General features: G+C 42.8%; 1 protein-coding gene across 1 annotated transcript in view; it reads left to right on the top strand.

Moving 5' to 3' along the window:
* Positions 1 to 15,630, top strand: part of ITGB3 (integrin subunit beta 3) — an 80,416-nt gene that overhangs the window by 50,054 nt on the left and 14,732 nt on the right. Inside the window, exons 11-12 of the mRNA XM_020997757.2 lie at positions 6,165 to 6,387; positions 8,025 to 8,122. Of these exons, the coding sequence (XP_020853416.1) occupies positions 6,165 to 6,387; positions 8,025 to 8,122 (321 nt within the window). The remainder of the gene's footprint in view (positions 1 to 6,164; positions 6,388 to 8,024; positions 8,123 to 15,630) is intronic.

Here is a 15,630-nt window from a genome sequence, read left to right as displayed (position 1 = left end):
CGATCCAGTTCAACCATATTTTAGGTTTCAGACCATTTTGACTAGCATCCATGCCTATAGAACTGATATCCCAACCTCCCAATGATGGCAGACACTCAGAGATGTCAGATCAATTTCATGATATTGTTCCCCAAAGTTCCTGGCCCTCAGGTTGGGTGTAAGAGGGTTTGACGCATTGTACTGACCAGGGATGGGGTGGAGCTGCTGTGTGTTGACTGTTTCTATGACTCCTGATCCCTGAGCAAGAATGATGCAGGAATGTTGATGTTCTGGCTCCGTGCATTGATGACTGAGGCAAGATCCTTTCCTTTACCCCTACACAGAAACAGAGATAATATTGGCTGTGACTGCTGTCTCTTTAACAATCCTACCTCTTCTCCAGAATTGCCAGAGAGGGAGAGAGCTCTTGACTTCAAGGACTGATCTATCCAATCAATTAACCCAGTCTGTGCATTTTTATTAAGTACCTCCTATGGACAAAGCTTTGGACTGAGCACTGTTGAGAATTCAGAGAAATATGTGAATACGCCCTATCTACCTGAAAAGAATCAAGTCTTTTCCACTCATGATGTTGGGCTAGTAGCTATTTTCAAGACTGCCTTAATAATTTATCAGTGCGCTGGGGAGACATAGGGTAACTAAGGTTGGTAGAACATAAGTACTATGACAGGCAGTATAGTGCAGTACATAGAAAGATGGCCTCAGAGCCAGGAGGACCTGGCTTCAAGTCTTGCTTATGACACATACCAGCTATGTGACCCTGGCCAAGTTGCTTACCTTTTTCTCTGCTCTAGATGAGTGGTGTCAAATTCAAATAAAAAGGAATCCCTGTGGGCAGCGTACTGACTTAGAAAGCCACAAATTAACAATATTGCCAAGCCTGGAGTCAGGAAGACTCATCTTCTCAGTTCAAATCTGACCTCAGACACTTACTAGCTATGTGACCCTGGGCAAGTCACTTTGTTTGCCTTAGTTTCTTCATCTTTAAAAGAAACTGGAGAAGGAAATGGCAAACCTTTCCAATATCTTTGCCAAGAAAACCCCATATAGGGATAAAGAGTCAGACATGTGTGAAAAAAAAGACTGTTGAGTTGTATTTTTATTTATTTTGTTAAACATTTCCCAATTACATTTTAATTTGGTTTATGCCTAGAGGATTTTTGGAATGCATTCTGGCTGCAAGTTTGACATCTCTGCTCTAGAAAACTCTCTAAGAATGTAAGTTTCAGAGAAGATGCATTGGTAGAAGGACTTCCCTATTATCAATGAAATTATAGGTCCAGTCTCTATCCCCTGTACTGTAGGTGCTAGAGGAGTGGTCCAGCTGACAGAGTGCTATTTGATTTCAGAGTAAGAAGAGATGTGGTTTGGGGGTTGTCAGGGAAGACTTCACAGAGACAGTAGAATTTAATCAGGTCCTTGAAGAAGTAGTAGGATTCAGAAAGGTCTCCAGAGAAAGCATGAGAAGAATATCTTAGACATATGTGAACAGGAAGAGAGAACACAAAACAGGAATTTAGGCCAACATCCCCTCTGGTCTTCTGGGATACTGCCCTCCCTCCCTCCATCCCTCCCTTCCTTCGTTCCTTCTTCATTCCTTCATTTGTTCCTTCCTTCCTTCCTTCCTTCCTTTGCTCCTTCCTTCCTTCCTTCCTTCCTTCCTTCCTTCCTTCCTTCCTTCCTTCCTTCCTTCCTTCCTTCCTTCCTTCCTTCCTTCCTTCCTTCTTTCCAGAATGAGGTGGTCCAGGACGGGACAGAATAGATCAGGTGCTAAGAACAGCTGAATCCTTCCTGCCCTGTGCTCTGAGCTTCTGTCCTCACCCCTTCCCTGGCAGAAAAGGGGCCATCTCCACAGCATTAATACCACACTCTGATTTCCCTGCCAGGGCTTAGTGTTAACCTGAAGCTCACCAAACACTGTTTACTCTCTCCTGGCAGATCAGATGATCAAAGGCTGCCTTTTTGGCTTTGCAAGAGAAATGCTATTAAATGAGAGGTTTCTAGGACTGATTTGAGACTTTGGGGGAAACTGAGAAGTCAAAGACCTTGCTTGGCTTCCTCTGACATAGGTATTTCCCTACCTTGGAGACCCATCCAAAAGGAAGCCAAAACAGGGCCTTCATTCTGTTTGCTTTATCCTCCAGCATAATACCAATTCCTCAATCAGCTGCATTCCCGGGCTGACTCCTATTTGAGAAGTGGAATTCTGCCAGGTTGGATCCCAAGGGTAGGCCATGTGGCTAAGGGATGCCTAGTGAGAGCCATTCTCTGTGGCCTTTTGGGGAAGTAGGTTTCCTTATCTGTGAAATGGGGATAATCATAGCACCTCCCTCCCAGGGTTGTTGTAAAGATCAAATGATACAAATGCAATATAAATGTTAGCAATTATTGTTCGTAATAGTAGTAGTCGGTGCCAAATTAGTGGTCATCTTAACCTTGCCAATGTATTACCCTCTTCCCTTGACTCCCTAGAGCATGTCTACCCTAATTGGTTTTAGCGGCACAGATTCAATGCGTAGCTTCAGGCCATGATTTTCCTGTCTGGTTTCTTCTGATTAACTCCAAGTTTTCCATTATTCACCAACTTCCTTCTGCTCGCAGAGGAATGCTTCATGATTCATTGCCTCGCTGCTAATCCCAAGTGGGCACTGGGGGCAGGGTGGATCTTTCATAAAACAATTCCACGTAGTTCACGAACCAAATGCCACAGTAACATGACTTTGCAGATAAATTTCAATGTTTTACTGGCCTAGGTTTTCTCAGCCTCTTGACTGACCCCTGCTGCTCTTCTTCCCACAATGATATGTACACACTGGAGATTACAAAATCATAATGATCAGCTCGCTATCTCTTGCTTCACTCATTTCTCCTTTCTGTATCAGTTTGCAGCCCAGTGATCTACCCTTTGTGTCACCAACCAGGGTCCACAAGCAAAGGGAATGAAAAGGTAGTGCCCCCACATATGTTTATTTTTTAATTTTTAATTTTTATTTAAAAAATTTTTTTAAATTAATTAATTTATTTTTAATTTTCAACATTCACTTCCATAAGATTTTGAGTTCCAAATTTTCTCCCCATCTCGACCCTCCCCCACGCCAAGATGGCATGCATTCTGAATACCCCTTCCCCTAATCTGCCCTCCCTTCTATCTCTCTCCCCCTTCTCTTATCTCCTTCCCTTTCAGTTTTCCTATAGGGCAGGATAGATTTCTATACCCCATTTCCTGTATATCTTATTTCCCAGTTGCATGTTCCCCATATGTTTAAAATGGGTGGAATCAAGTGTTTCCTACTCACTCTGGAACTAGTAGCTATTTTCAAGGATCCCTTAATAAATACTTGATTAACAAGCAAAGCACCTCTTTTATATAGCCCTCAAGGTAGATTATTCTCTGACCCCATTCGGGGTTTACTGAAGTGGTTTGCCATTTCCTTCTTCAGCTCATTTTACAGATGGGGAAACTGAGACAAAAAGGGTTAAGTAGGAAGTACCTGCCATTAGATTTGAACTCCTGACTCCGGGCCCAGCATTCTCTCCACTGCACCCCCCTAGTTGCCACAGCTTAGCATAGGCTCTTGTGGAAAGGTAAGGTAAAACTGGCCTACCCTCTCTTTTGAGATCCAGTCCTTTATTTCAAACAGTTACTCTCAATTCAACAAAAATCAGCATGTCTTTATCTGGAAACAAAACCAGTTATGAAAATATAGACTGCAAATAAACAAGGTTCAAATAGAGGCTGCTCATTTGGTGCCTTGGTTAGCATGTTGGAGTCGGGAAGACCAGAGTGAAAATCTGGCCTCAGGTACTTCTAGCTGTGTGACTCTGGCCAAGTCACTTAAACCCCTGCCTGCCTCAGTTTTCTCAACCACAAAATGGAGATGATAATAGTACCTACCTCCCAGGATTGTTGTAAGAATCAGATGAGATAATGTTTGCAAAGTTCAAACTGTGCCTGGCACACATGGGTACTTAATAAATGCTTGTTTCCTTCCTAAACTGAGCAGGAAACTCCCGAGGATAACCATGTCAGTTGGCTAGGCAGTGGAATAATTTCACCATGTTCCACAGCATTGGCAAACCGGAACATCCAGGCAAATAGCAAGTTCTGTATAGTTAATTTATTCCTTAAGTGGGTCAGTGAGTCAGACCGATTTCCAACTGCTTATGATTATATTCATTTTGGGATAGAAGCACTTCTTTATTTTCTCCGATAAGAACAAAAGTTCTCTGTTTTCCCCTGTCCTGGGAGGTTCTTGCCTCCCATGATACTTCTGAGAGGGGAAAAAAATAGAATTGGATAAATGGAATCATTGATTTAGAGTTGGGAGGAGGAGTGTGCTGATAAATGTTTAACAACTGGCTTGTCGGGGAAAAAATGCACGGAGGACACACTTTTAAATTTAGTGGGGAAGAAAGCAAAGTTCATGAATCAATAAATGAATGGATCTTTATTAAGCACTTTGTATGAGTTAAACACTGGGAATAGAAAGCACACATAGACACAGACACACACACACACACACACACACACATTCCACATAAATATACTTTCTAAATGCAAGGTGTCCCAAAAGACTTAGTGCAATTAAGCTCTTCAAGCTCAAGTAGGCTAGAACACAATGTCCTTGCAGATAGGAATTGTTTCTTGTATTTGTATCCCCAGTGCCTAGCAAATAGCTGTTTAATAAATACCCATAGATTTATCTCATTTGGTCTCACAACAGCCCTGTTAGGTATCTCTGGTATGATTATTCATATTGTACTGATAAGGAAACAGAGGCCCTGAGAGGTTAAATAAATAGCTTGTGGTCATACAACTAGCAAGTGTCAGAAGCTGGATTCATAACTAAGTCTTCCTTATGCCAAGTCCACTCTGATCATTTTGCCATCATGGTACCTCTCTGCTGGATTTGGGATTTGGGAAATAAAGTACTCTTAACTAAGGGCTAGTCAAATGTCAAATAGCCCCAAACAAGCCTGTCATAGACGTTAGAGCAGCATTGTTGGATCTGAGAAGAGGGCCAGGACAAGAAGAAAAAGATGTGTTAGTGAGGATGGGTGGGGGTTTACATGTTTAAAAATCAATTTATTTTTAACATTCATTTAAAAAATATTTTTTGAGTTCTAAATTTTCTCTTCCTCCCTCTTGCTCTTCCCCCAATCATTGAAAAGTCAAGCAATATGATATCAATTATACATACAAAGTCATGCAAAACATATTTCCATATTAGCCATGTTGCAAAAAAAGAAAAAGGAAAGGCTAAAAAAATAAAGTGAAAAAATTATGCTTTGGTCTGTACTCAAGAGTTCATCAGTTCTCTCTTTGGAGGTGGAGAGCATTTGTCAAATTTTCTTGGATCATTGTCTTGACCAGAGTAGCAAAATCTTTCACAGTTATCGTGGTCACAGTATTATAGTGTATAGTGTTCTTTCTGCTCACTTCACTTAGCATCAGTTCATGTAAGTCTTCCCAGGTTTTTGTGAAACCATCCTGCTCGTCATTTCTTATAACACAGTAGTATTCCGTCACAATCATATACTGCAACTTGTCCAGTCATTCCCCAACTGATGGGCATCCCCTCAATTTCCAATCTTTTACCAATGGATGGATGTTTTGAAAGGGAATGGTATGCTGAGAAGCTGAATCTCAAGCCCTATAATCAGCATTGACTGTGATCTAGACCCCTCACTTAGCTCCCTGATTCTTATTGTGAAGAAAGGAGGTCTAAGACAAAACCTAATCTCAATAGTTCAGCCCTGTTAGAAGCAGTGGGAGCAAAAGGCTGGAGAGGGATCTTGGAAGACCTGGAAAGGCTAAGCTTCTAAGACCCTCCTGCCCCACCAGGATACAATGTCCCAGTAACATATCAAGGTCCCCTGTTGTGTGTGTATGGGAAGGGGCTGCAGGAGAGTGGGGGGGTAGGAGGGGTGAAGTGGTCAGATTCTATTGCTATCTCATTAGGGAACTTAGATCAAGCAGAAGCCCTCTTGCAGGTATGCAGTTTCTTATGCTCTTCCTCTAGGAAAGATAATTAATTATATTCTGGTCTGAGAGAACAGATTAGGTAATTTTCAACTTTATTATGGGCAGGCCAGGGTTTATTTGTCTGTCTCCCTCTCACTGGCTATGTATGCTTTCTTTCTGTCTCTTTCTCTCTCTCTAGGCCATGGTCAGTGCAGCTGTGGGGACTGCCTCTGTGACTCTGACTGGACCGGTGACTACTGTAACTGCACCACCCGCAAAGACATGTGTATGTCAAGCAATGGGCTGCTGTGCAGCGGCCGAGGTAAATGTGTCTGTGGCACTTGTGTCTGCACCCAGCCCGGCTCTTACGGGGACACCTGTGAGAAGTGTCCCACCTGCCCTGATGCCTGCACTTTTAAGAAGTGAGTGGATGAGAACTGACAAGGGGCTTGGGGAGTTTGGGCACAGATGTCTGGGCAATGTAGAGGTGCAGGGTGGGCAGTGGGAAGCAGAGGCTTGTTTTGGGGTGTGGATCTGCTTGACCCTGCCCTGTAGGGCTAGTCACTTATGGACACGGAGGGGCACATTGGTGGATAAAATGCTAGACTTGGAGCCAGGAAGACTTGGGTTCAGATGCAGCCTCAGATCTGACCTACTTCTCTGAGCTTCAGTTACCCCATATGCCAAGTATGGATGACGACACTAATAGCACTCCCCTCCCAGGGTTCTTATGAGGTAATTTTTGTAAAGTGCTTTGCATATCTTAAAGCACTATATAAATGTGAGGTATTAGCATTGTTTTTCCTCCCAGCCTAAGTGAGAGGTTAACAGATAACGAGGTATCAGCGTGTTAAAATGAGGTGTAAAGACGGTGTCTGTTCCCTGTTATCCTTTTATAATATCCAACAGAATTCTGCCTGAGGAAATTATAAGGTCAAGGGGCTGCTGGCTGGCCAGGAATTGGCTGCATTCCTATTGGTCTTGAAAAAGAAAAGCTAAGGCTGCCAGCCTGGGAAAGAATTGGAAGCAAGGAGCAGCTTCATGGAGTGTGACCCTTGTACCCTCTACAGAGGTTAGAGGTGGAGATTTATTTTCCTCTCTACCATGGTAATAGCTTCTTAGAGCCGAGGTACTTATCCAGCGTTTGGTTGTTCAGTTGTCTCAGTCATGTCCTACTCTTCATGACTCCATTTGGGGGTTTCTTTTTCTTTTTCTTTTTAAGGCAATTGGGGTTAATTGACTTGCCCAGGATCACACAGCTAGTAAGTGTCAAGTGTTTGGTCTGAGGCTGGATTTGAACTCAGGTCCTCCTGACTTCAGGGCCAGTGCTCTATCCACTGCGCCACCTAGCTGCCCCTATTTGGGGTTTTCTTGGCAGAGATACTGGAGTGGTTTGCCATTTCCTTCTCCAGCTCACTTTACAGAAGAGGAAACTGAGGCAAAGAGGGTGAAGTGACTTGCCCAGGGTCACAGAGCTAGTAAATATCTGAGACCAGATTTGAACTCAGGAAGAAGAGTCTTCCTGACTTTAGGCCCGGCACTCCATCTCTGTACTACCTTAGCTGCCCTTACTCACCCAGTAGGAGATGAGGGAACAGAGAAAGGCAGGCATGGAGAATTGGGGACAGGAAGCAACTTCAAGGTGCAGTGTATAGAGTGCCAGGCGTGGAGTCAGGAAGACTCTTCTTCCAGAGTTCAAATCTGGCCTCAGACACTTGCTAGCTGTGTGACCTTGGGAACGTCACTTAACCATTTGCCTCCATTTCCTCATCTGTCAAATGAGCTGGAGAAGGAAATGAACCACTTCAGTATCTCTGCCAAGAAAACCCCAACTGGGGTCACAAAGAGTTGGACATGACTGAAAAACTAGTGAACAACAGCAAAGAAAGGGTTAGAATCCTCAACTTCTAAGCTCTCTTCTAGTCCCAAGTCTAGGATTCTGCAGGCCTTCTATGTGTAAGACCCAGAGGCAGGTGCTGCGTTGAGGAATGCATCCATGAAATGAGACGGTCCTGGCTTTCAAAGAGCTTATAGTTTATTTTTCCTGTCTCTAATCCAGAGACTGCGTGGAGTGCCAGAAGTTCAGTCGGGGAGTGTACGAGGAGAGTACTTGCAGCCGCTTCTGTCGGGATGAAATTGTGCCTGTGACAGAACTTGGTAAGTGCCAGGTATCTCTGTTCCCTCCCTTCCCCACCCCCTGCCACGTCCCCGCTTTGAACTGAAGATGGTAATTATGGAGGTGTGCAAGGGAATGAAGTACCATGGGCTTGGGATTTCCCCAAGTGTTGCTGCATTTCACACCGTTTCTTTGGTTTTCTTCTTCCAGCTATCCTTTGCCTGATTTTTTGCATCCTTAATCTTCTTATTGACCAGTTGCTAGTTGGGAATGGGCAGGAAGGGAAATGTAGTTCCCTGGTGGGCCCTGAACAGAGTGTAAACCTTGAAGGGACCCCTTCCGTAGGATTATTGATTTAGAGCTGGCAGGGCCCATAGAAACCATCTGGTCCAATACCCTCTTTTAACAGATGAGGAAGAAGCCACAGAGATTAATGACTTGCCCAGTAAGCGTCTGAGGCAGAATTTAGTCAGTTAATAAGTTAACAATCATTCATTAAGGGCCTGCTATGTGCCAGGCACCGTGCTAAGGGGTAGGGGGACAAAGAAAGGAGAAAGACATCCTCTGCTCTTAAGGAACTCGGAGGTGACATTTGCAAACAAGATATAGACAGGATAAATTGGGGGTAGTCTCAGAGGGAATGCCTGGGAAAGCCTTCTTGCTGAAGGTTGGATTTTAGCTGGGAACTGAAGGAAGCCAGAGAAGCCAGGAGGTAGAGCTGAAGATGGAGATAATTCCAGGCATGAGAGAGACAGCCAATGAAAATGCCCAGAGTTGGGAGTGTCGTATCTGAGGAAAAGCAAGGAGGTCAGTGTCATTGTATTACTCAGGTCACCCTGACTCCAGGTTCAAAGTGACTTGTCCAATAAGCGTCTGAAGCAGGATTTGAACTCTCTCCAAATTCAGTGCTATATTTACTCACCACACCACCTACCTACCTTAAATGGGTCCCTGATCCTGGAGATCTGTGTTCAGTGACACCTCTTGCCCAATGGGGGATGATACAAGGCTCTACAATACTCCAATTTCCTATTGACTATCCTTAAAAAAAAATCTTAATACCTATTGTTTTTATACCAGCTCCATTTCCCAATACATCTTCCTCCTCTCCTAGAGGGCCATCCTTCATAACAAAAAATAAAACAGAAAGGGGAAAAAAATTCATATGATGGGAAAAGGAACTGTGACCAGAGTCTTGGACTTTCTAAAGCTTGAGGTATGGGACTTGCTGCCCATCTTAGAGGGATAAGGTCGATGGTGTTGGAGAGTATGGAAGAAGAGAAGTCAGACTCACACTGATTTAATGGTCCTCCTTGGAGAGTCACCAAGAATTGTGTCCACATTAAGGATGGTGCTTTTGATCCCAAACTCATCCCTATATAAAAAAAATCTAGAATCTAATTCTGACTTTGAACTAATTTTTGTGAAAATATGAACCAGGATCCAAATATAAAATTCAGAATCAATACCCTATTATGCATACTCCTCCCTCCCCCCTTGCCCCACCAAAGCACACTATTGATAATTTCTCTGTAAACTTTGTTTCAGGGACTTTTTTTTCTGAGAACTCTTCCCCCTTCCAAATTTGTGGGGTGTTTCTCATTCTCTTGACTCAATATCCTTTGCTCCACTACCACCCCCAGAAAATGAATAAAAACATATACATAGTATTCCTTAATATTCTGAAAGCATCCCCTTATCGTTAAGTATTCAGCTCGTAAGTTGTATTAGATGGAAGAAAAAACATAATGAAAATCCTAAAAGCAACCACCATTAGTCTAGGGGTATTCTGGTAGATGTTTAACAACCAGCTCTCCAGAAGAAAAAAATTCCTAGGATACACTTTTAAGTTTAATTTGCATTATTAACATTTTTTTAAGTCTGGACGAACAACAAATAATAAATCAAGCCTGTTCTGTAGCATTTGCCAATTTCTGAGGTATAAATGCTCACATCAAGCAGTGGTTCGGGAGACAGTTTGAGAGGGCTCCTGTATAATTCCCACATTTCTGAAAATCCCAAGAAACACTTACAGATGTTGTGGTCACAGTATCCTGTCTTGGGGGCAGCTAGATGGAGCAGTGGATAGAGCACTGGCCCTGGAGTCAGAAGGACCCAAGTTCAAATCCCACCTTAGACACATGATACTTACTAGCTTGTGTGACCCTAAGCAAGTCACTTAACCCTGATTGCCTCACCACAAAAAAAAATATCCACTATCCTGTCTTGGTCACTTGACACTTGTCATTCAAAAGTGGAGGAGGATTTTTTCTCTCTCCTTTCTCTCCTCACTTCTCATTGCTCTGTGGCACACTTACCTAGTCCACTAATTTGTCAGGCCAGGGCAGGGCAAGTTTCTATAGTGTCTTCCAGATGTTTGATATCTTCTCTGCAGTCCTTCTCTTTTCTCCTTTCTTCTCCAATTCCTTCCTCCTCCATCTTCTTCATTATCTCCCAGTTACCAGCCCTGTCCATCATCATGTATGTCTCTACTGGTGTATTTATTTTAATATCTCAGCATCAGCTAGACCTTCCTAGGTGATTTCCCTCCTCATCCTATAGCTGCGAGATAGATAGAATGCCTTTATTTGATCATCTTGTTCTGCCATACTGTTTAAAGGGGCTGAGACACCTCATTATAGGGCATTTCATAGTCAAACATGGAAGTAGCCTGTATATGTGATGCTTATAATGCTGAGAAAGGTCAATGCCTACTTCTTGATGTTAGCAAGTTGATCCGTTAACCTGTGAGCCCTCCCCATAGACATCCCAACTGATTCTGTCAGCAACCTTTAACCTCCTCTTCTCCTCTTCTTCTTCTTCTTCCCCTTCCTGGGGACCTGTGACACCCACGATTCTTTATTTTACATATTGAAAAATTGTATAAATTAGGCAACCTTATCCCATGATGGGGCAGCTAGGTGGTGCAGTAGATACAGCACTATGCATGGAATCAGGGAGACTCATCTTCCTGAGTTCAAATCTGGCCTCAGATACTTACTAGCTGTGTGACCCTGGGCAAGTCACTTAACCCTGTTTGCCTCAGTATCTTCATCTGTAAAAGGAGTTGGAGAAGGAGATGGCAAAACTTTCTAGTATGTTTGCCAAGAAAATCCCAAATGGAGTCACAAAGAATTAGACACAATTGAAACAGCAAAAATCCCAAGACTGGGTGTGTGACCTTGGGCAAGTCACTTAACCTCTGTCTACCTCAGTTTTCTCAACTATAAAATGGGGATTATAGTAATACTTCCCTTCCAGGGTTGTTATAAGGATCAAATTAGATAAGATTTGTAATGTGCTTAGCACAATTACCAGGACATAGTAGGCACGATGTGATAATAATGATGACTGGAGAGACTCCTCATTCCTTTGTTAAAGACAGAGGAGACATCAGTGTACTGGACCTGAAATTAGGAAAAGTTGAGCTCACATTTTGTCTTTGATACTTACTTAATATTGGCAAGTAATGTTAATCCCTCTCAGCCTCATTTTCTTCTTTTGAAAATGGGAGTAATATAATATTTCACAGGGTGGGCATGCTTGCAAGCCTTATGTAATTGTCAGCTGTTCTTAGATGAGTAAACTAAAGCAGACTCAAAGTAATGCACGTATCCCAGGGATGGGAAACCTGTAGCCTTGAGGCCACATGTGGTCCTATAGGTCCTCAAGTGCGGCCCTATTCAGTCAAAGGGATGCACTTGAGGGCCTAGAGGGCCACCTATGGCCTCAAGGTCTCAGGTTCCCCACCCCTGGCTTACCTGATTGTGGACCTCCTTTCCTTTATTTCTGGTTCTTCCCATGCCTGGGGTGCTCTCCTGCCTCACTGAGGCCTACTGTCTTTCTCCAAGACTCAGTTCAGATTTAACCTCCTGCAAAAGGGCCTTTCACAAAAAGGCCTCCCACCACCGTTAGTGCCTTCCCTCTGATATGATTTCCCATCTACACTGTATATATAAGAATCTTGTATGCATGTAAGTGTTTGCCCGTTTCTCCTTCATTAGAATGTGACCTCCATTTTTGCTTTTCTTTGTATCCCCAGAGATTAGCACAGTGCCTGGCTCATAGTAAGTGTTTAATGAATACTTGCTGAATGAGCGACCTTTCCCCCTGTCCCTGGGCCTCCACGGCGGGTTATCCTTGTACTGTTATTTTTAATTGGGTCCACTCAGTCAGGGAAGAAGCCTTTATTAAGAATCCTTTCAGTGCCAGATTTCAGCATAGCTTGGGGTCAGGCCATTGGTCTGGAGAGAAATTCCCCCATCCCGCACCCATCCCCAAACAAACACCCTTTGGGATACATGCCATCAAAAGTCCCATCCTGAAACCCATTCAGCTGCCAGGGCTGTCGGCAAGCCCACACACAGCCTTTCTATGAATCAGTGTCATAGGCACCATAAAGGTGAGGGCAAAATCCAGAGAAAAAAAGAGCCCAGATCAAGGTTCTCTCCTCCCTTCTGCTTCCCCTTCCGTTCTGTTCTCATTTAAAAACTTGAGCAAGGAGGGCTTTCTTATGGTTGGCACACACTGAGCAGTTAACCAGGCTGGTTATCAAGGCCATCTGCAGAGCCTTTGAGGCAGGCCTGGAAGACTGCCGGCTCTTACAGGATAATGATCTCCCCCTCAGGCAGAAAGCATATTTTCAAGGAGAATTAAGAAAAAAGCCAAAGCTGATCAAAACACTCAGATGTCTTGGGAGTGAGGCAGTTTCTTCCAAGCCTTGTGGGCCTTTCTGTTGCAGGACATAAGCTGACTGGATGCAAGGAGACATTTTATTTTATTTTGTGGATGTGAAGGAGCTTACTGATATTAGCTCAGAGGAGAGGTGATCTGCTTTACAACTGGTCCAGATTGACTGTGAGGTCTAGTTAATTAATGATGATGATGATGATGATGATGATGATGATGATAATGATTATAACAAGAATGGTTAGGATTTATATGTGCTTTAAAGGCTTGCAAAGTGACTTACAAATGTTATCTCATTTTATCCTTACAACAACCCTAAGAAATGGATGCTATTCTCATATAGCTAGGTGGTACAGTGGATAGAGGGCTGAAACTGGGGTAAGGATTGACCTAAGTTCACATCTGGCCTCAGACACTTACTAGCTGGATGACCCCGGGAAAGTCACTTAAATTCTGCCTCAGTTTCCTCATCTGTCTAATGGGAAAATAATAGCACCTACCTCCCAGTGTTGGTTTGAGGATAAAATGAGATCTTTATAAATTGCTTTGCAAATTTTAAAATGCAATACAAATGCTACCTAATTGTTATTGGGCAGCTAGGTGGCACAGTGGATAGAGTTCTAGGCCTGAAGTTAGGAGGATTCATCTTCCTGAATTCAAATCTGGCCTCGGAAACTTACTAGCTGTGTGACCCCGAGCAAGTCATTTAACCCTGTTTGCCTCAGTTTCCTCATCTGTACAGTGAGCCGGAGAAGGAAATGGCAAACCACTCCAAATGGAAGCTAAATGACTTGCCCAGGGCCACACAACTAGAAAATGCCTGAGTTTAGATTTGAATTCAGGTCTTCCTGATTCCAGATTCAGTGAAATACACTATACACTTCATCACTTAGTGCTAAGGCTTTGGGGCATGGCAAAGGAGAGGTGGTGATGTCATTGTAGGGGAATGATCATTGTAGAATACAAAGTGCACCAGATTAGGAGTCAGACAATTTGGGCTTTATTCCAGGTACCTCCGCTTCATCCTGCTTTTAGGCAAGCCTTTTAACCTCTCTTGGTCTTAAATTCCCAGTCCAAGAGGAATGCAAATAGTCTGCATTCCTGTCTCTCCAGGAGGATCCAGTTAGGTATTGGATGGGAAAATGACTTAAAGGTATAAAGCAGCACATACACACTAAGGTGTTATTAATAGAAAATAGAAGACCTGACCACTAGTCAGGGAAAGTTTGAATTACCCAGTAATCTCCAGCACTATAAGCAATTCTGCCACCTTGAAAACCATCGATAATGGCTCCAGGATCAAGCCAATGCCCAGTCTAGCGTATTCTAGGGGAAGAAGAATACATCTATATCCACAGGGCAATGGTGGTATGGATTAATTACTGAGCTTAGAGTCAGAAAGACCTGAGTTCTAATCCTGACTCATACACTTAATAGCTCTCTCTCTCTCTCTCTCTCTCTCTCTCTCTCTCTCTCTCTCTTTGGTAAATAGTATTTTATTTTTTTCTAATTACATGTAAAGATAGTTTTCAATATTCATTTTTTATAAGATTTTGAGTTTCAATTTTTTTTTCTCCCTTCTTCCCTCCCAATTCCCCCTCCTCAAGATGGCAAGCAATCTGATATGTTATACATGTGCAATCATGTAACCATATTTCCACATTAGTCATGTTGTGAAAGAAGAAACAGAACAATAGAGGAAAGCCACAAAACCCCAAAAAACAGAGTGAAAATAGTATGATTTGATCTGTATTCAGACTCCACAGTCCTTTGTCTGAATGTGGATAGCATTTTCCATCATGAATCTTTTGGAATTGTCTTGGATCATTGTATTGCTGACAAGATCTAGGTCAGTAATAGTTGATTGTCATACAATGTTGCTGTTACTGTGTACAGTGTTCTCCTGGTTATGCGTGCTTTGTGCAGTATCAGTTCATATAAGTCCAGGGTTTTCTGAAATCTGCCTGGTCATCATTCCTTTTTTTTTTTTTGCATGTGAAAACATATTTTTTTTAAAACATGTGTTTTTAAAACTTTGAGTTCCAAATTTTCTCCCTTCCTCCCTCCCCACCCACCCTCATTGAAAAGGCAAGCAACTCAATATAGGTTGTACATGTGCAGTTATGCAAAACATGTCCATAGTAGACATGTTGTGAAAAACTAACTCTATTTCCCTTAATCCTATCCTGCCCTCCCATTTATTCTATTCTTTCTTTTGACCCTGTCCCTCCTCAGAAGTATTTGCTTCTGATTACCCTCTTTCCCAGTCTGCCCTCCTCTCCATCATCCCCCTGCTCTCTTGTCCCCTTCTCCCCCTATTTTCCTGTAGGGTAAGACAGATTTCCATATCCAATTGAATGTGTATGTTATTCTCTCCTTAAGCCAAATCCTATGAGAATAAGATTCCCTCATTCCCTCTCACCTTCCCCTGTTTCCCCTCCACTGTGAGAGACTTTTCTTTTCTGTTTTTTTTTGTGAGATAATTTACCCCATTCTACCTCTCCCTTTCTTCTCCAAGTATCATCCTCTCTCATCCCTTAATTTTATTCTCCAGATATCTGGTCATCATTTCTTATGGCACAATAGTATTCCATTACATTCATATGCTGCAACATGTTTAGCCATTCTCCAATTGATAGGCATTCACTCAGTTTCCAATTCTTCGCTCCCACAAAAAGAGCTGCTATAAATATTTTTGTACGTGTTGGTCCTTTTCACTTTTTTATATCTCTTTGGGATACAGACCTAGTAGTGGTATTGCTGGATGAAAGGGTATGCACAGTTTGATTGCCCTTTGGACATAGTTCCAAATTGATCTCCAGTGTGGTTAGATCAGTTCACCACTCCACCAACAATGCAT

This window comes from Phascolarctos cinereus, unplaced genomic scaffold, assembly GCF_003287225.1.
Source record: "Phascolarctos cinereus isolate Bilbo 61053 unplaced genomic scaffold, phaCin_HiC Scaffold_5;HRSCAF=322, whole genome shotgun sequence".
In the NCBI taxonomy this organism is placed as follows: domain Eukaryota; kingdom Metazoa; phylum Chordata; class Mammalia; order Diprotodontia; family Phascolarctidae; genus Phascolarctos; species Phascolarctos cinereus.
This window is presented reverse-complemented; position numbering and strand designations above follow the sequence as displayed.